This window comes from Acipenser ruthenus, chromosome 18, assembly GCF_902713425.1.
Source record: "Acipenser ruthenus chromosome 18, fAciRut3.2 maternal haplotype, whole genome shotgun sequence".
Taxonomy (NCBI): Eukaryota; Metazoa; Chordata; class Actinopteri; order Acipenseriformes; family Acipenseridae; genus Acipenser; species Acipenser ruthenus.
This window is the reverse complement of record NC_081206.1, coordinates 25,078,169-25,092,387: the sequence shown is the minus strand read 5'-3', so window position 1 is coordinate 25,092,387 and position 14,219 is coordinate 25,078,169. Positions and strand designations below refer to the sequence as shown.

The 14,219-nt window shown below is 37.0% G+C and overlaps 1 protein-coding gene across 2 annotated transcripts in view; it reads right to left on the bottom strand.

Annotated features, from left to right (window-relative positions):
* Nucleotides 1-14,219, bottom strand: part of kiaa0586 (KIAA0586 ortholog) — a 162,703-nt gene that overhangs the window by 21,340 nt on the left and 127,144 nt on the right. For both annotated transcript variants that reach the window (XM_058991661.1, XM_058991662.1), the window contains exons 21-30: nucleotides 11,726-11,907; nucleotides 11,256-11,374; nucleotides 9,112-9,296; nucleotides 8,475-8,631; nucleotides 7,812-8,031; nucleotides 6,355-6,605; nucleotides 5,218-5,294; nucleotides 4,182-4,316; nucleotides 2,472-2,661; nucleotides 812-930 (exon numbers count right to left, since the gene is read on the bottom strand). In XM_058991661.1, the coding sequence (XP_058847644.1) occupies nucleotides 812-930; nucleotides 2,472-2,661; nucleotides 4,182-4,316; nucleotides 5,218-5,294; nucleotides 6,355-6,605; nucleotides 7,812-8,031; nucleotides 8,475-8,631; nucleotides 9,112-9,296; nucleotides 11,256-11,374; nucleotides 11,726-11,907 (1,635 nt within the window). The remainder of the gene's footprint in view (nucleotides 1-811; nucleotides 931-2,471; nucleotides 2,662-4,181; nucleotides 4,317-5,217; nucleotides 5,295-6,354; nucleotides 6,606-7,811; nucleotides 8,032-8,474; nucleotides 8,632-9,111; nucleotides 9,297-11,255; nucleotides 11,375-11,725; nucleotides 11,908-14,219) is intronic.

The following is a 14,219-nucleotide window of genomic DNA, read 5'->3' as shown; positions in this document are numbered from 1 at the left end:
TGTCTGTTCAAACTCTGGCTAGTTTGGCGTTTTTGAAAAGTAGGTTGTTTCAAACAGGCAATCACATCTAGTGAGACGCTGTATTAGATGTTTTGCTAAACCTAAACACCACCTAGTGGCAGATGAGTTCATAGAATATGTAGACCAGCAATATGTTGTTTAAATGTGTAAAATAATAAAATAAAATAAATGAAAATGTTAAATGGAGTCAGTAGATGCTGTTTGTGAAACAATCTTTACAGTAGCGACTTGAAGCAAGTGGATTTGTAAAAATTGATGGTGATCAAGATTATACAAAAATTTGGCACATGTTCTTTGAGTCAATTGCAGAGAGATACCCAATTCCCAATTAAATCTGTATTTCATTGTAATCTACTTCAGATATAAATCAACCAATCAATACTTCATTTATATAACGCCTTTCATACAAAAGTAAATCAAAGCATTGTACAGGACAAAACCGAAGAAAATCAAAATACAATTCATGTGTATATAAATTAAAGAAAAATAGAGTTTAAAATTCAGTTTAGAAAAAGCTAATCTAAAAAAGTAAGCTTTCAATTTGGATTTAAAGTCGTCAACTGATGTAGCACTTCTGATATGAGGTGGCAGTGCATTCCACAGTCTGGGAGCACAGTGACTAAAAGCTCTCTCTCCTTTCCTTTTTTGTGTACTCTTGTGGGAGGCACAGCAGGCCTGCATCAGCTGATCTTAAAGCATGGGAAGGTATACATGTGACTAGAAAGAAGGTGCTTCACCCCAAAAGTATCCCCATGCTCATAAGAAATACATAGATCTGCCCTCTGTTTACCTGTTCTCCATTTTGAATCTGTGTAACTCGCCGTGTCCGGGGGAGCGGTCTGGGTATGTCTTCCAGTTCTCTGAGGCTCATGGGACCATGGGTCTCCTCAACCCCCCCGGGAGCCCTCCCTGGAGTTACAGAACAAACTGCAGTCAAATGAGCTTAACATGTTAGGCAATATCATCAATTTGACTTAGTTGTGTATGCATGACTACAATAAACCACTACTTCTGTTTGACTTTACTCTTTCTGGAAGTCAGTATCATGGGGAAAAAAATAAAAAAAATAAAAAATCAGATATTCTCCAGTATACCGTACACTTACATACACTAAGCATATGGAAACTGTTTTTACTCATTATGCAGTTGATTTAAGTGTTAATGAAGAAATTATGTTTAGGAAGGCAAGTGAAACTGGAGGCGCTCCCTGTAGAGTCAAGAATTGGTTAATACTGTACATGTTTCCGAAGAGGGGGACAACAGAAGGAAGCAAGCAAAAACACATGTTATATTGATTTAGAATCTGAGCTTTGTTATCAGCCCCCTCCCATTGCTCATTACAAACCTCTCACTGCTCTGCAACAATTACTGCTGTACAGTATCGGTATTGTTCTTTGTCTCCTAACAGTTCATTATATTCTACTGTATTGGTAATTGTCCCCTTTATAATTTATATACATAACATTTAATTCACCAGGATAGTGTTTAAACAAGATAGACCAGAAAAAAAACATGCTCACAAAGGCTCTATACAATCAATACCCAGTGCATTATAGGACTTATGGCTAGCCAGTCTCATTATAAGAGAGGTCAAAGGCCATGGCTTCAAGATGTGCCAGGCATTTCTATACTACAACGGTATCACTTTTACATGAATACAAAAGAAACAGCTGCTAATGAGTAACTTAAAAGGGAATTTAATACTGGAGCTCCAATCCTTAAATAGAGGTGTGTCAAACATCTTGCAGCTTCATCATAAAACACTTTTGAAAATAATATTACCCGTACCATTCTGGTACTTGACCCTTTAATTGATACCACAATTGCAGTATTTAAAATGACAAAACAATGTCATTTTATTTTGTGCCTGGAAATATCCATTTAAAATGTGCTTCCTAATTCCTTTACTAAAACGATAAAATATCAATCTTGGACATCCTTGTGACATTTAACAAAATGTTGCCAGCTTATCAAATTTAATGCAAAATTAAATTATATCTCCCCATAAATCTGTGCGAGTACAGTTGAGACAGTCTTGTTGAACTGATTTGTTTTATCCACAATAGAGGTTTCTAAGCAACCCTGCACATTCAGAAACCCTTTACAAACCTTGGAAATTGAACAGCGTTGTTTCTTCCAAGCTACAATGCAAATATTGGTTTTGGCTGACGCTTTAAGAGTAAAACCAGCCATTCTGGAACACCCCCTGCTGTTCCAGTCTCGCACTCACAGACCAATCTTCCTGTCCATTTGGACTGAGAATTTAAATACAGAAGAGGGTCTGTACCAAGAGACATGATGAAGTGCTTACAATGAGTCTGCATTTCATTCAGAGCTGGGCTAACGCTGGCAGTCAGATGAAGAAAAAAGATGTCCGTTTGGTGCAGGCTGGTTTACATTATAGTAAATCCCCATGTCTTAATTGAAACGTCCCTCATGTGTTCATTTACCTGGCTCCTTGCTGAATTGGCCTGGTGACGAAGGGCGTCCTTCTCCTTGATTGCTCATAAGTCCATTCAGGCTAGACTGGTCCAAGAAGAGCGAATGTCCAGTCAGAATGGTTTCCCCTGCTGCAGTCAGTCTAGGCCTTTGCCCTTCACTCATCTCTCCCATGCTGCTGCTGTCTTCATCAGAGTTCAGCTACAGTTAAACAAAGTCAGTGGAACAGCATTTCTCAAAAAAGAAAGTTTAGCAGGTTATACCTTTCCCTCTTGTGGCCATGTAGGTTGGAATTGTTGCTGGTAAACAGAATACCCAGAGTTCCCAGCTTAGGACCTGAACTTACTGCATCCTGGCAAAGTAAATGTAGTGATTTATACTCCTATCGTAATAAAAGGTGTAATACTAAAATAGATACAGACAGCAAAAGAGAGAGTCTACAAAATATATGTGTGTACGCGATTTCTGACTCTGCCACCAGTTTTCTGACACAAAGCCCACCTGTTACAATGTACTTGTTTTGCATTCTAAATCAGTCTGTCTGTATGGTGCAGTTACACAGCACTTCCTCCAATTTCACATGGTGAAAATGCAGCAAAAACAAAGCGAACAAGTCAAGCTACGGTAATGTAAAAGATAATCATTAAACAGTTTTAGATATTGGGATGCAATTTTTTTTTTTAACATCTATGTAGTTGCTTTTGTGCACTTTGATTTGCAAATGAACTGTGACATTAGAGCCTTATTGAGCACTATATTCTGCAATTTTGAATATTGACTTTGGATACTGTTTTAATTCTGGAAACTGTTGTTTTTTTTAATCTTTTGCTAAATTGCATTGCCTTTTATGTTTTATGCAGTTCTGTGCATGGGTAACATTTTGATTTAATTTTGCTGTTGGGTTGTTAAGGGGGAATTTTACATACTGCTACAATACATACCGGATTTAAAAGTATGCACTGTATTACAATCCATGTGCCCACAGTCGTCTCTTTTGGCAAGTGATATTTTCAGAATCATATCGTTCTGAATTAAAATACTGTTGAAAATATTGTACTGTACCAACAAAACCAACTACAGTACATCTAAATGGAAACCTACTTCGTCCTTTCAGCTATGTATTTTAGACATTGTATGCATCTTTTTTCTGTTCCCTGAAAAAACAGACAAGGGTCGGAAAGGGCCAAAATGAAATAATCAGACTGGTTTAACCGCCACTGAAGTTAAAATTGTATAGGGTCGGATATGTGAGTGCGGACTGTATTAGATTGAATCAGCAAATTGTATGGATAGTTGATATCTTTGTGTAAGTAATGATTTCCTTATTCACTGATGCCACTTACTGGTATAAAGTGGTACTGAAACTAATCAACGTTTAACTGGCTGCCTTCACAGGTTATTATTTTAGGCTTTAGGCAAGACTATTTTCTAATATCATATTTTATTTTAGATTTCTGACATTAAAAAAAACTAAAAAAAACATATTTTATATTTCTCAAAAGAGTTTTCAAATATAATGTATATAATCAATATATAATATAATTAATTTGATCACGTTCAGTTAAGCATTTGCAGAATACAAGTCACAGTGTAAAGGCACTATGCAGACGCAGAACTTTAAATAACATGTCTTGGAATGTGAGCTGGCTCTGCCCCAATCCCTGTGTGGCCTGAGGGGGGTGTCTGTATAACTCTAGAGTTTGACATGCACAGTACTGTACCTGTGGGTGGTAGCGTACTTCCTGTGGAGCGATGGGGCCCTGGTTCATCTTGGCTAGCAGAGAGAGGACAGGGTCACGGTGATGATGGACGTGTGGCCTCCTTATCACCTGCCCTTCACTAGGGGGGTCATAGTCCTGTCAAAACACATAGAGAAAAAAAAAAGTGGAAACTGTACATAGGATTTGATAGACTTGAATGAAGTACATCCATCTCCATCTATATTATTTAAAATGCATACAGCACTAATGCCATTCTATGTGGGTACACAGAGTAAAAACATGCTCTTCTGATTGCTAAAATACTGAAAACTGTTGTAGTCATTCTTGTGGCTATATCTCCAAACTTAAATCAAGGACATTAGGCAGTCTGGTTCTAGAGGTGCCAGTATAGTTTTTATTTAAGGGCAACACAGCAGTATATCAGTATAAATATGCTAAAGAACATATACAAAATAAGCTAATTATTGAAGGTTTTGAAGTAGTGAAAGGTCATTACACAGAAAAATGTATTATATGTACATTTTACTGTCAATATGACAAACATATCAGAAATTGTAAATTATGAAATAACTAGGGAGAGAGCACTGTATATAATTGAGTCCAGGGCTTTTAATTCGATACTGCATTATTTGTAGTACTGGAGTTTAATTCTCAAAACTATCAGTTGTGAGGAATATAGCAGGTTAAGCGAACTCTATGTTGTATAACTACATATTTCTTAGAGAGTAAAACAGAAGGGCTCCATTGTTTAGTCTATGGTATGACACTCAGTAACTGTTTATATTACTTTCAAGTCATGCTTTGCCTTATATGCACAAAGACATTGTAAAGAGTAACTGCAGCTTGTAAGAAGGATTTTTTTTTTGACTAAGTGAAAAGCAATGTAATCCCATGATACTGACTTACCAGTATAATGTAAGCATTGGAATCCTAGACCAGAAATAGGATAGTACATTAACTCTTATAACTTGTTAAACTTTCCCAGGCAGGATATCTAGTGTTTACACCATGTATACCCATACACCAAATGCCTTACCATTTCCTGAGCATCATGCAGAGAGCTTGACTGGCTAGCATTGAGGTTGGGAAGTGTCACCCCTCCTTCTGCCAAAGCTGTTGAAAACAGAAACAAAGTGCCATTATTTCAACAGAAATCTCCCATACCAGAATGCATGTTTGAAATGAAAAGTACAACACAGAGCTGCCATGAATAAGCTTCAGACTTCAACAGAGCATTTACTACAGAGGAAAGATACAAATGTAGATGTTTGCTTCCCTCTAAAAATCAATGGATACCCTTTTCTTTTCCATGAAACCAGACAAGAATGTTACACATCAGTAATATTACAATGCAATTCATGGATAGGTTGACCCACTAAAACGGTGATATGTAAAACGTACTTTCAATATTTTTATTAACCCAAAATGCTCCAATTCATGTGCGGCAGGGTGTCCCGTCCCTTGTTTTGGTTTGTGTTTCTGGTGTGACGTCACCACTGCAGCTGTCTTGTTCATGCATGTTGATATTATTATGAATTAGGAAATGTTGATATAAAAGTACGATACATAAAACATACAACACTTAGAGCTACTGTGTTAGACATCTGAATTTGAAATTATGAAAAAATAAAAGTTCATCAACTTTTGAAAAAAAAAAAGGTTATAAACTTTTATCTTTCATTTATTGATTCCTTTTATTGTTAATAGCTATTAAACCTTAACAATAAATAAATAAATAAATTAGGCAGTGAATTGAAAGGAGTGGGTATTTTTTTTTAGATTTAAATTCAATATAGTTCTTAGCGTCTTTGAAAAGTGTTGAGATCAGATTTTATATAGTACATAGAGATCTACACTTCCTATAGATTTGTATATGTATAAAAATCTAGGTCAGGATCTCCAGATTACTTTATTGTTACTATTTAACATTCTGGGAATCTCAATACAATGGCCTTTCTGAATGATCATATTTAATTCTTTAATTCAAATACATTTTTTTTTTACTTCACACCATGTTCCACTTGGTGGGCAACTCATAGAATTGTCTTTTAGTTTGTAAAGACCATACAGAATATGTTTGTTTCAGTAATGAAATTGAGGGGAAAGTCAAATTCCCTGCACATTTCGAATTACTACCCACAACAGGGTGATTACTGCTGGATTTCATTTGTACCTCTTGCTGCGATCATCTGCCCGTAGCTAAAGAGGAGCTCCCCCTCAGAGATGATCCTTTCGGCGGTCTCTGTCTCAGTGACTGAGATGGAGGAGCTGCTCTCCTCAGGGGAGAGAGTGGCCGGAGGTGGGGTCTGGACAGGCACAGTAGGGGACTGTGCTTGAGGGGCTGGGGTTGGGATTCGGGGCGTGACAGGTGGGGACCGCATGATCAGACCCTCTGCTTCTTCTTCCTTGGCCACAGACATCACGCTGCAAGAGAACACAAGACATGTTATTACTGTGCATATTATATCCCTCACTCCAAAATCCTTAATATCTCTGCCCTAAAAAAAGTATAAACCTGATCTTTCACAGATCTCATGCGAATGCATTTTTTTTAATAGCATTCAGAAATATAAATAAGTGGGTCAAGAAATCCCCACCCGGGGTGCAAAAAGCAGCAGGATTAAAGAGGCGTGCTATTTAGACATGGCATTGCCATTGAACATTAAAATAGTCCCCTATGTCCTATCTAAATGTGTCTCAACTTCCAAATAATGTTAAGATTGCTATTCCAAACTGAAAGTGCTTCCCAATATGAATGACTTATTTTTTAAATCAGTATTAAACAATTAAAATACTATGTAATAGACCAAGCAGTGCTAAGGCAATATAAATGCAATATTGCTTGTTAATATCTTCAATATGGTAACCCTAGCCTCAACCTGCAAATGGCTTAAATAAAGCGCAGTTCTGTTTTGATACAGCAGATGGTGGTATTATATAAGAATGGTCTTGTTTTAAAGAATTGGACACAGGCATCAACATAGTCCCTATACATATAACAGAAAAATTATTCTGAACATGTTAGATCTTAATTTTAACCTTTTCTTGGAACAAATACATATTTTATGTTCTCCATATCCTAAAACATCTGATACTGCATGATCACCAACTGTACTGCATATACTTGCCTATAGCAGTTATACCAACTTTAACTCTTTTGCCATAGCTCCTAAGAGTTTATATACAGAGAATGCATGATGGTTTCAGTGACATAACCACAGAGGTATGAAGTACAATCATGTTTTTATATTTGTGTTATTCAATAGGAATAGTATTTTTTTTTCTTTTTTTAAATGGAACCTTTTTATGCTTAACTAGCATAACAAAAAAGCTAGTTACTAACACTCTTGTGCTTGTCGCATGTTTTTCTTCTCATGAGCTGGCCATTGATTGATGGAATATCATTTTGCTGGCTCTTACAGCGTTGCAAGTAATGCAACCGTCCAGTTAAATTCAGCTCTTAAACAAATGTTCTTCTTATTCATTCTGTGGTATCAGTGATAAAGTCTTTCTGACATAGTATTGTAGTAATAGACTCAGTCAATAAATGTTTTGATTGGCTGAGAGGGATGTGATGCATGTTAAATATGGCCCACTACATGTTAAGACAGGACAGGTACATTTACTCACACAGCTCTTTGGCTCTGCAGGTCCTCTCTCTCTGATCTGGGGTCCTCCTCCTCTAGGGGGAGCTCTGCATCTCCCCAGGGGTTGGATGGCAGTTTGGCAGGCTGTGGGCTCGGGGTCTGGATTCTCTCAGAGATAGGAGGAGATGGTGTGGCTACTCTGGGAGGAGATGGAATTGGGGTTGTGGCAGGCGTCTCCACAGGACTTTTAACTACCTCTTGATCTAGGAAATTCAAAACTCATTTTATCAAATGTTTTACAAATACAAACGTACATGAATGTCTTCTTCCCACAAACAATTACTTTTTCATAAAAGGAAAGTACAGTTGTGTTCCCTGCCATTTACTTTGGTTCTAGATCCCTATCTTGTACTGTTCTCAGGTTCAATGCCTTGTTCTCAGGAGATCTGGAGCACTTCTACTACCAAAGTCATTTCACCTCAGCATGTTAATGGCTGAAAGAACGTCAGTCAGTAGGGGTTAATGACAGCAGATAAGCCGGTAAAAGGGGTGGGTAAATGGCTATGGAAGTGCAACACTATTTGAAAGCATTATTTACAAACACAGATTTATTTAAGCTAGTATAGTACCAGATATCATGATATGATGACTTTGATCAGGCTCATGGAAACATGGTGTATGTTTACATCTGCAAGATGATTTGTACCTGGATCTGCTAGGGGCTGAGGTTCAGGTTTTGGTTCCGGTTCCACTGACTCTGCTGCAGATTCCAGCTCAGATATATCTGGGGTGCTCACAGGAAGAGAGGGACTTTGTCTTGGGGTATGCTGAGGGGTGGGCACTGGTGTTGGGATTACTAATTCCTGAAACAAGAAGAGTATATCATAAAAAAGGATTGACATTTATACAGTACTCTTCACCATGAGATGCAGCACTTTTTCAACCAGCTGCTGTATTATTATATTAGTTTCCCTTTCTAAGCTATTCCCTTTCTATCATAACTATCTCATATTTTAGTCACCCTACATTGCCCATGTAAAATACTGTGAAATAACATTTGGAAACCCACAGGCAAGTGAGCACATGCAAAGCCACAAAACATATTTGCATATATATATATTTTTGCTTTGCATTAGCATTTTAAATTAATGTCAGTATGAACTAAATGGCCAGCTACAGTATTTTTTACATACAAACAGTCCACCCAGGTTTGGGGCTAGGTACCCATGCCATGATATATATATTTTTTTCATATTTGTTTTGTTTTTCCATACAAGTTAACCACTTTATTTATACCTAAAGCTAAATGAAAAAGCTTGTGGTAATTGTGACTGATAAACTACCAGCGATGACGGTCTGCTGAGGGGAAGCGGAGGTACTTGAGCTTGGCTTTGTTCCTCTCTCTCTCCCAACATGTTGGCTACGATTTCAGCAAGGGCATCGTTGACATACTGCCGAATCAGATCAGAGTCAACTGGAAGCCCTGCATCGACAAACAGCTGCAAGCCTCCTCCACCCGCTGCTTCAACTGCACAGGAAACACAAGAAAACAGAAATGATAACACATACTGTATTCCAGTAATTAACAACTCTCAAGTCACCTGCATCTTACACTTCTTCTTTAACATTTTTCTCAACAGGCTCTGCATCCTAAGCTGACTCTGCACAGCTGTCTTAAAAGGTAACTTTCTCAAGTTGTAATCTTTGCGTTTCTTGAAGAATGTTTGTGAAAAAGTGATTTTCTTTTCAAAACTTTTTACCAAAATAATTTTTGTAATCTGGATCACACACACCTCACAATAATAAGAAATAATGTCATTGCAATATGATCCAGGAAATATTATTTTCAGAAACTTGATCATTTTCCTGAAGCTTGAATTTAACAGACACATACACTGTCAATATAGCAGCGCCAAAACGTTTTATTTTTTCTTGAACCACAAAGCAACATCAGCAGAGCCCAGATTTAATGGGATCCAATGCCATGCCAAGCAGAGGGGGGTGTGGTACAGTTTATTTTGGCCATGGATTCTGCTTCTTTTTATTTCTGCTAGCACAGGAACACACACACACACACACACACACACACACACTCACATATATACAGTTGTAGTCAAAAGTCTACATACACTAATGAAAATTTATAATTTCTCGAAAGCAAATAATTACAGGAAAAAATCTTTCCTAGCAAAAGTTTTGCTTTTGTGGATGAGGAAAAAAAGTTACAAGAAATAGATGTTTACAATTATTTATTTCAGCACTTTTTTTTGCAAAACTCCAAAAATTCTAATTAAAAAGTATTCATACCCTGCAAGGAAAATGAAATTAATAGCTAGTTGAGGCAACTTTAGCAATAACAACCTCTTTTAAATGATTAGGATATTTGTCAATTAGCTTTTGGCATGATTCTTTAGTGATTTTTGACCATTCTTCAATGCAAAATTGTTCCAGTTCATTCAAATTCCAAGGACTTCTCGTGCACAGCCTTCTTCAACTCATACCAAAGATTCTCCATCAGATTTAGATTGGGATTTGGAATAGGCCATTCCAGAACCTTGATTTTCTTCCATTTTTGGAATTATCTATTTCTTGTAACTTTTTTCCCCTCATTTACAAAAGCAAAATCCAGACAATTTAATAAAGTTCAAATAGTTTCCTGCTTTGCTCTTATTGTTAAACATCTATTTATTTTTTGTGGAAATGTTCAGTCTAATTAAAAAGAAAATAGTTATCATAAATGCATTTTGTTTTTTCACTCCTTGCACAGAATTTAGAACAAAAAGTGTTTTCTGAACATCTAAGGTTACATAGCTACCACAATCACCTACTAAAACCGCATGCATTTCAAGTCACAAGTAGATTTATTTTTTTAAATTGCTCGAAGATAAACATATTGCTTCAATTGAATACTCTGCATACTATGTCTCAGATTGCATTTTTACCCGAATACTCACAATCACCAGCTAAATCCAACATTTTCAAAGAGAAAAATGTGTTCTGCGGCATCAATTTTTTAAAACAGCTGCTGTATTTGTATTATTATTCATTTCCCTTTCTATTATATACACTATCCCTTTTAAATACTGTGGTTTGTACTACAGTGTACTCAAAATGTAGATACTCAGCATACTCCATCAAAAAGACCAAAATCTGTACTTTTCTGTTTTGGTGGTGGTTGGTGAATTCATGTATGTTAGCAAAATACATCTCCACCTAAAGCTGTAAATACAAAATAAGAGCTTCCAATTAGATAACCATGACCTTCATTTACATATGTGACGTATGTAGGCCAGTACAGACAGCTCCTTATCTCCCCAGATTCTGATACTTTCAATACATTGTGCTAAGGAATGTACTAACCATTTTTAGATAAGCTGTTCTTTATAAAGTGTAGCATACGCACAGATGCTTCACCAGCAGGGAATAATTAGTATTCCTCTTCAGTGATAGACTGGAATCCGTAGAACTGCTTTCCAATAGACATTACCTATATCAGATGTTGAAGAGATGCTGTCCTCGTTGTCTGACACAAGGATGTCCAGACGAGGCTGGAGATGGAGTGGATACATCTCATCGATCGCTCGCGCCAGAAGCTCTTGCTCCACCCTTCAACAAGAGTTTACGAACAGTTCTTTAGATACTTAGGGGCTGCCCAGTACACATGAATCACAACCAAATCACATTCAAGAAAAATCCTAACCAGAAACAATTGTATTTGACTTTAACCCTAGCATATACAAGATGGGTGTTTTTACAAAACCAAATATAGTTTTTTTTTAGACTACAGAAAGATACAGTAGTGTCTAATGAACAAAATAATGTAATTTATGGGCATACTCTCCAGCTAGACAATTGAGTTTTCATATAGTGCTATTATTATGGTATGTTATATGCTGAAAGTCCATTGATCTTGATGCTGGAGGTTCAAAGAAAGCACCAAGCAGAGACATGACTCACCATTGAACCAGCCTGTTTTCCAGAGTTTCTTGTTCTCTTATCCTTTCTTCAGTAACGTCCACAGTGGGAAGTGGGGGTGGAACAGTGGGTGGGAAAGCAGGCCTATGGTATGGAGCAAAGATGGACCCAGCACAGCCGTTTAACTCAATAACTGATTCGGGAAGCTCATCCTTTTCTGACTCCTGATGAAATAAAAATGAGCAACTAATTTTCCTCGCTGAAGCTACTGCAACAAAAAGAGGAACATTCTTAAATAACATTAATCATCTTGGATGAAGTTAATAAAGAGGCTCATGTGCAAGCTTTCTAAAGACAACAGAACACACTTTGCCTGGAGACACTAAAAAGCAGCAATCAGATGTGGCTAAACCTGTACCAGAAACTCAAGCAAACTAAATGTAATGCAAACATACATATAACAACCTCCAATATCATTGATCTTAGCCACAACACAGACCAAGGCATGGCTGGCAAGCCTTGGTCTCATTTTAAAGGTTGGATAACATGCTAATGAAGTTCAGATGTTAGCCTTGTCTTCATTCTTGTCCCTGGTAAAGAAATATCTTTAGCGTGCTTCTGTACTGATCATGGCTTGTATCAGGCTAATTCAGTCAGTGTCTGCTGCTGAACATGAAGTGTATAAGGAACTGCAAGTCTTATTGCTTTGATCACCATCTATGTTGATGATTTGCAGATTTACTCTTCTATTCTTTCCCTGAGTGAAGCTAATTTGTCAAATCTCAGCAACTTGCTCTGTGCTGCAAATAATTAGCCAACAGGCAAGCAATAACTTTAAAATCAAATTACACTGAAGCAGATTGGATCCCCTCATCAGTTATCAGTTTGACAATTTATTAAATTAAAATCTGGCGGAGCGCAGATTTGGAAAGGTAACCCTGGGGTGAAATGTGATATATTATTGGTTTTGAAACCAGACATGGCAAAGCTCTGTAGATTTGAATGTAATGTTTTGAAAATGTGCAGAATTTTTGGGGTAACACGCAATTGTTAGTGTTTTGTTACTCTGGCATTATTAAGGAGTATAAAACATTTCAAATCAATTCAACAAGTTGTTACAAGTTCTAAGAGTAACAGGGTAATAGCGATTCATCAGGAACAGAGGTTATCATCAACGCACACAGAGTATGTTTGTTCAATTTCATATTACCTGCTATGAGCTTACAACTTGTTCATGCAAGAATAAGAGGTTGGGGATTTGTGATAACGGATCACTTCATTCAACAGCACAACACAATAACTGTAAGCTATTATCAGTGTTAAAGTGAGGGCAATTTTAGGTCAAAAGCCTGGATTAAAAGCAGATTCCTTGGCAGGGAAGCCAGTGGAGTTCTGTTAAACATGCCACATTATCTCATTTCTGTAGGCTGTTCTTCCAGGCAAGAAAGTGGGGATTCTGGTGCCAAAAGTGGGGCTGTGTTTGATGTTATTTTTTTTCATAAATATAGGGCTGTAAGAGCCAAAAGTTTGATTTTTTTTTTTTTTAACAGGGAGTTTTAAGTGTTTTCATCTGGTTGAGAAATATAAGTACAGCCCTGTGTCCCAAGCACTGTTTTTTTTCTACCTGGCCAGACACATGGTGTGCTGGTGAATTAAGTACTGTAACATATTTTTATTGGGCTCCTGTTGGAAAAACAGCCCCAACACCAAAGGGAAGAATTCAAACAATCCTTAAGAACAAAAACAAATTACATAATTACAGTAAATTGCTCCCTATTACACTTTACGAAGGAGGCTGCTGCCTTGCACTCTATTTAAATGAGGGATTTCCAGCATAATTAAAGTGTGTACAGTGTTCTTAATTACCAATAAAATTATTGCATTAGGCTACTCTAAAGCACTCAACATATTAAACTGCTGTCTCATGTACACTAAAACAGTGTAGCTAAAATGATTAAGAAATGCACTCGGAATACCATTATTTTATGCAAATATTTTTAACAAAAAAATAAAAAATAAACAGGGGTTGGACAAAAAAATTACATTTCCTGATATATAGACAACACTTGTGTAAATTAGTTTGTTTGTTGAATGGAATCCCTGTCATTTATTCTGCATTATAAAATGGGATGGACAAACTGAACACTCTGTTTGCCAAACCAGGCAAAGAATCTCAACATGAGCTCACTGGCTGGATCACATAATCTCATTCTAGACTGAACAAATTATTTTACTCTGCAGTTTTTGCTACAGATGTCTACCCCCAACTTCCCTAAGGGAATATGAGATGTATCCCTCCAGAACAATATACAAACCCTGCTGACTAGTCACATTGAATCAGTGATGCCCTGGCTGCAGTCATGAAGATACAGCAATGGAGACTATATCTACAACACAGACAGCAATGTGAGATTCTGTACACCTCTTTAATGTTCGGATTATTTGAGACACTGACAGTACAGGTGCCTTTTAGAGCTCAATGTATCGGAATTATCTGTACACCTGTGCATTAGAAACTGGGTTGTTATAACAAAGG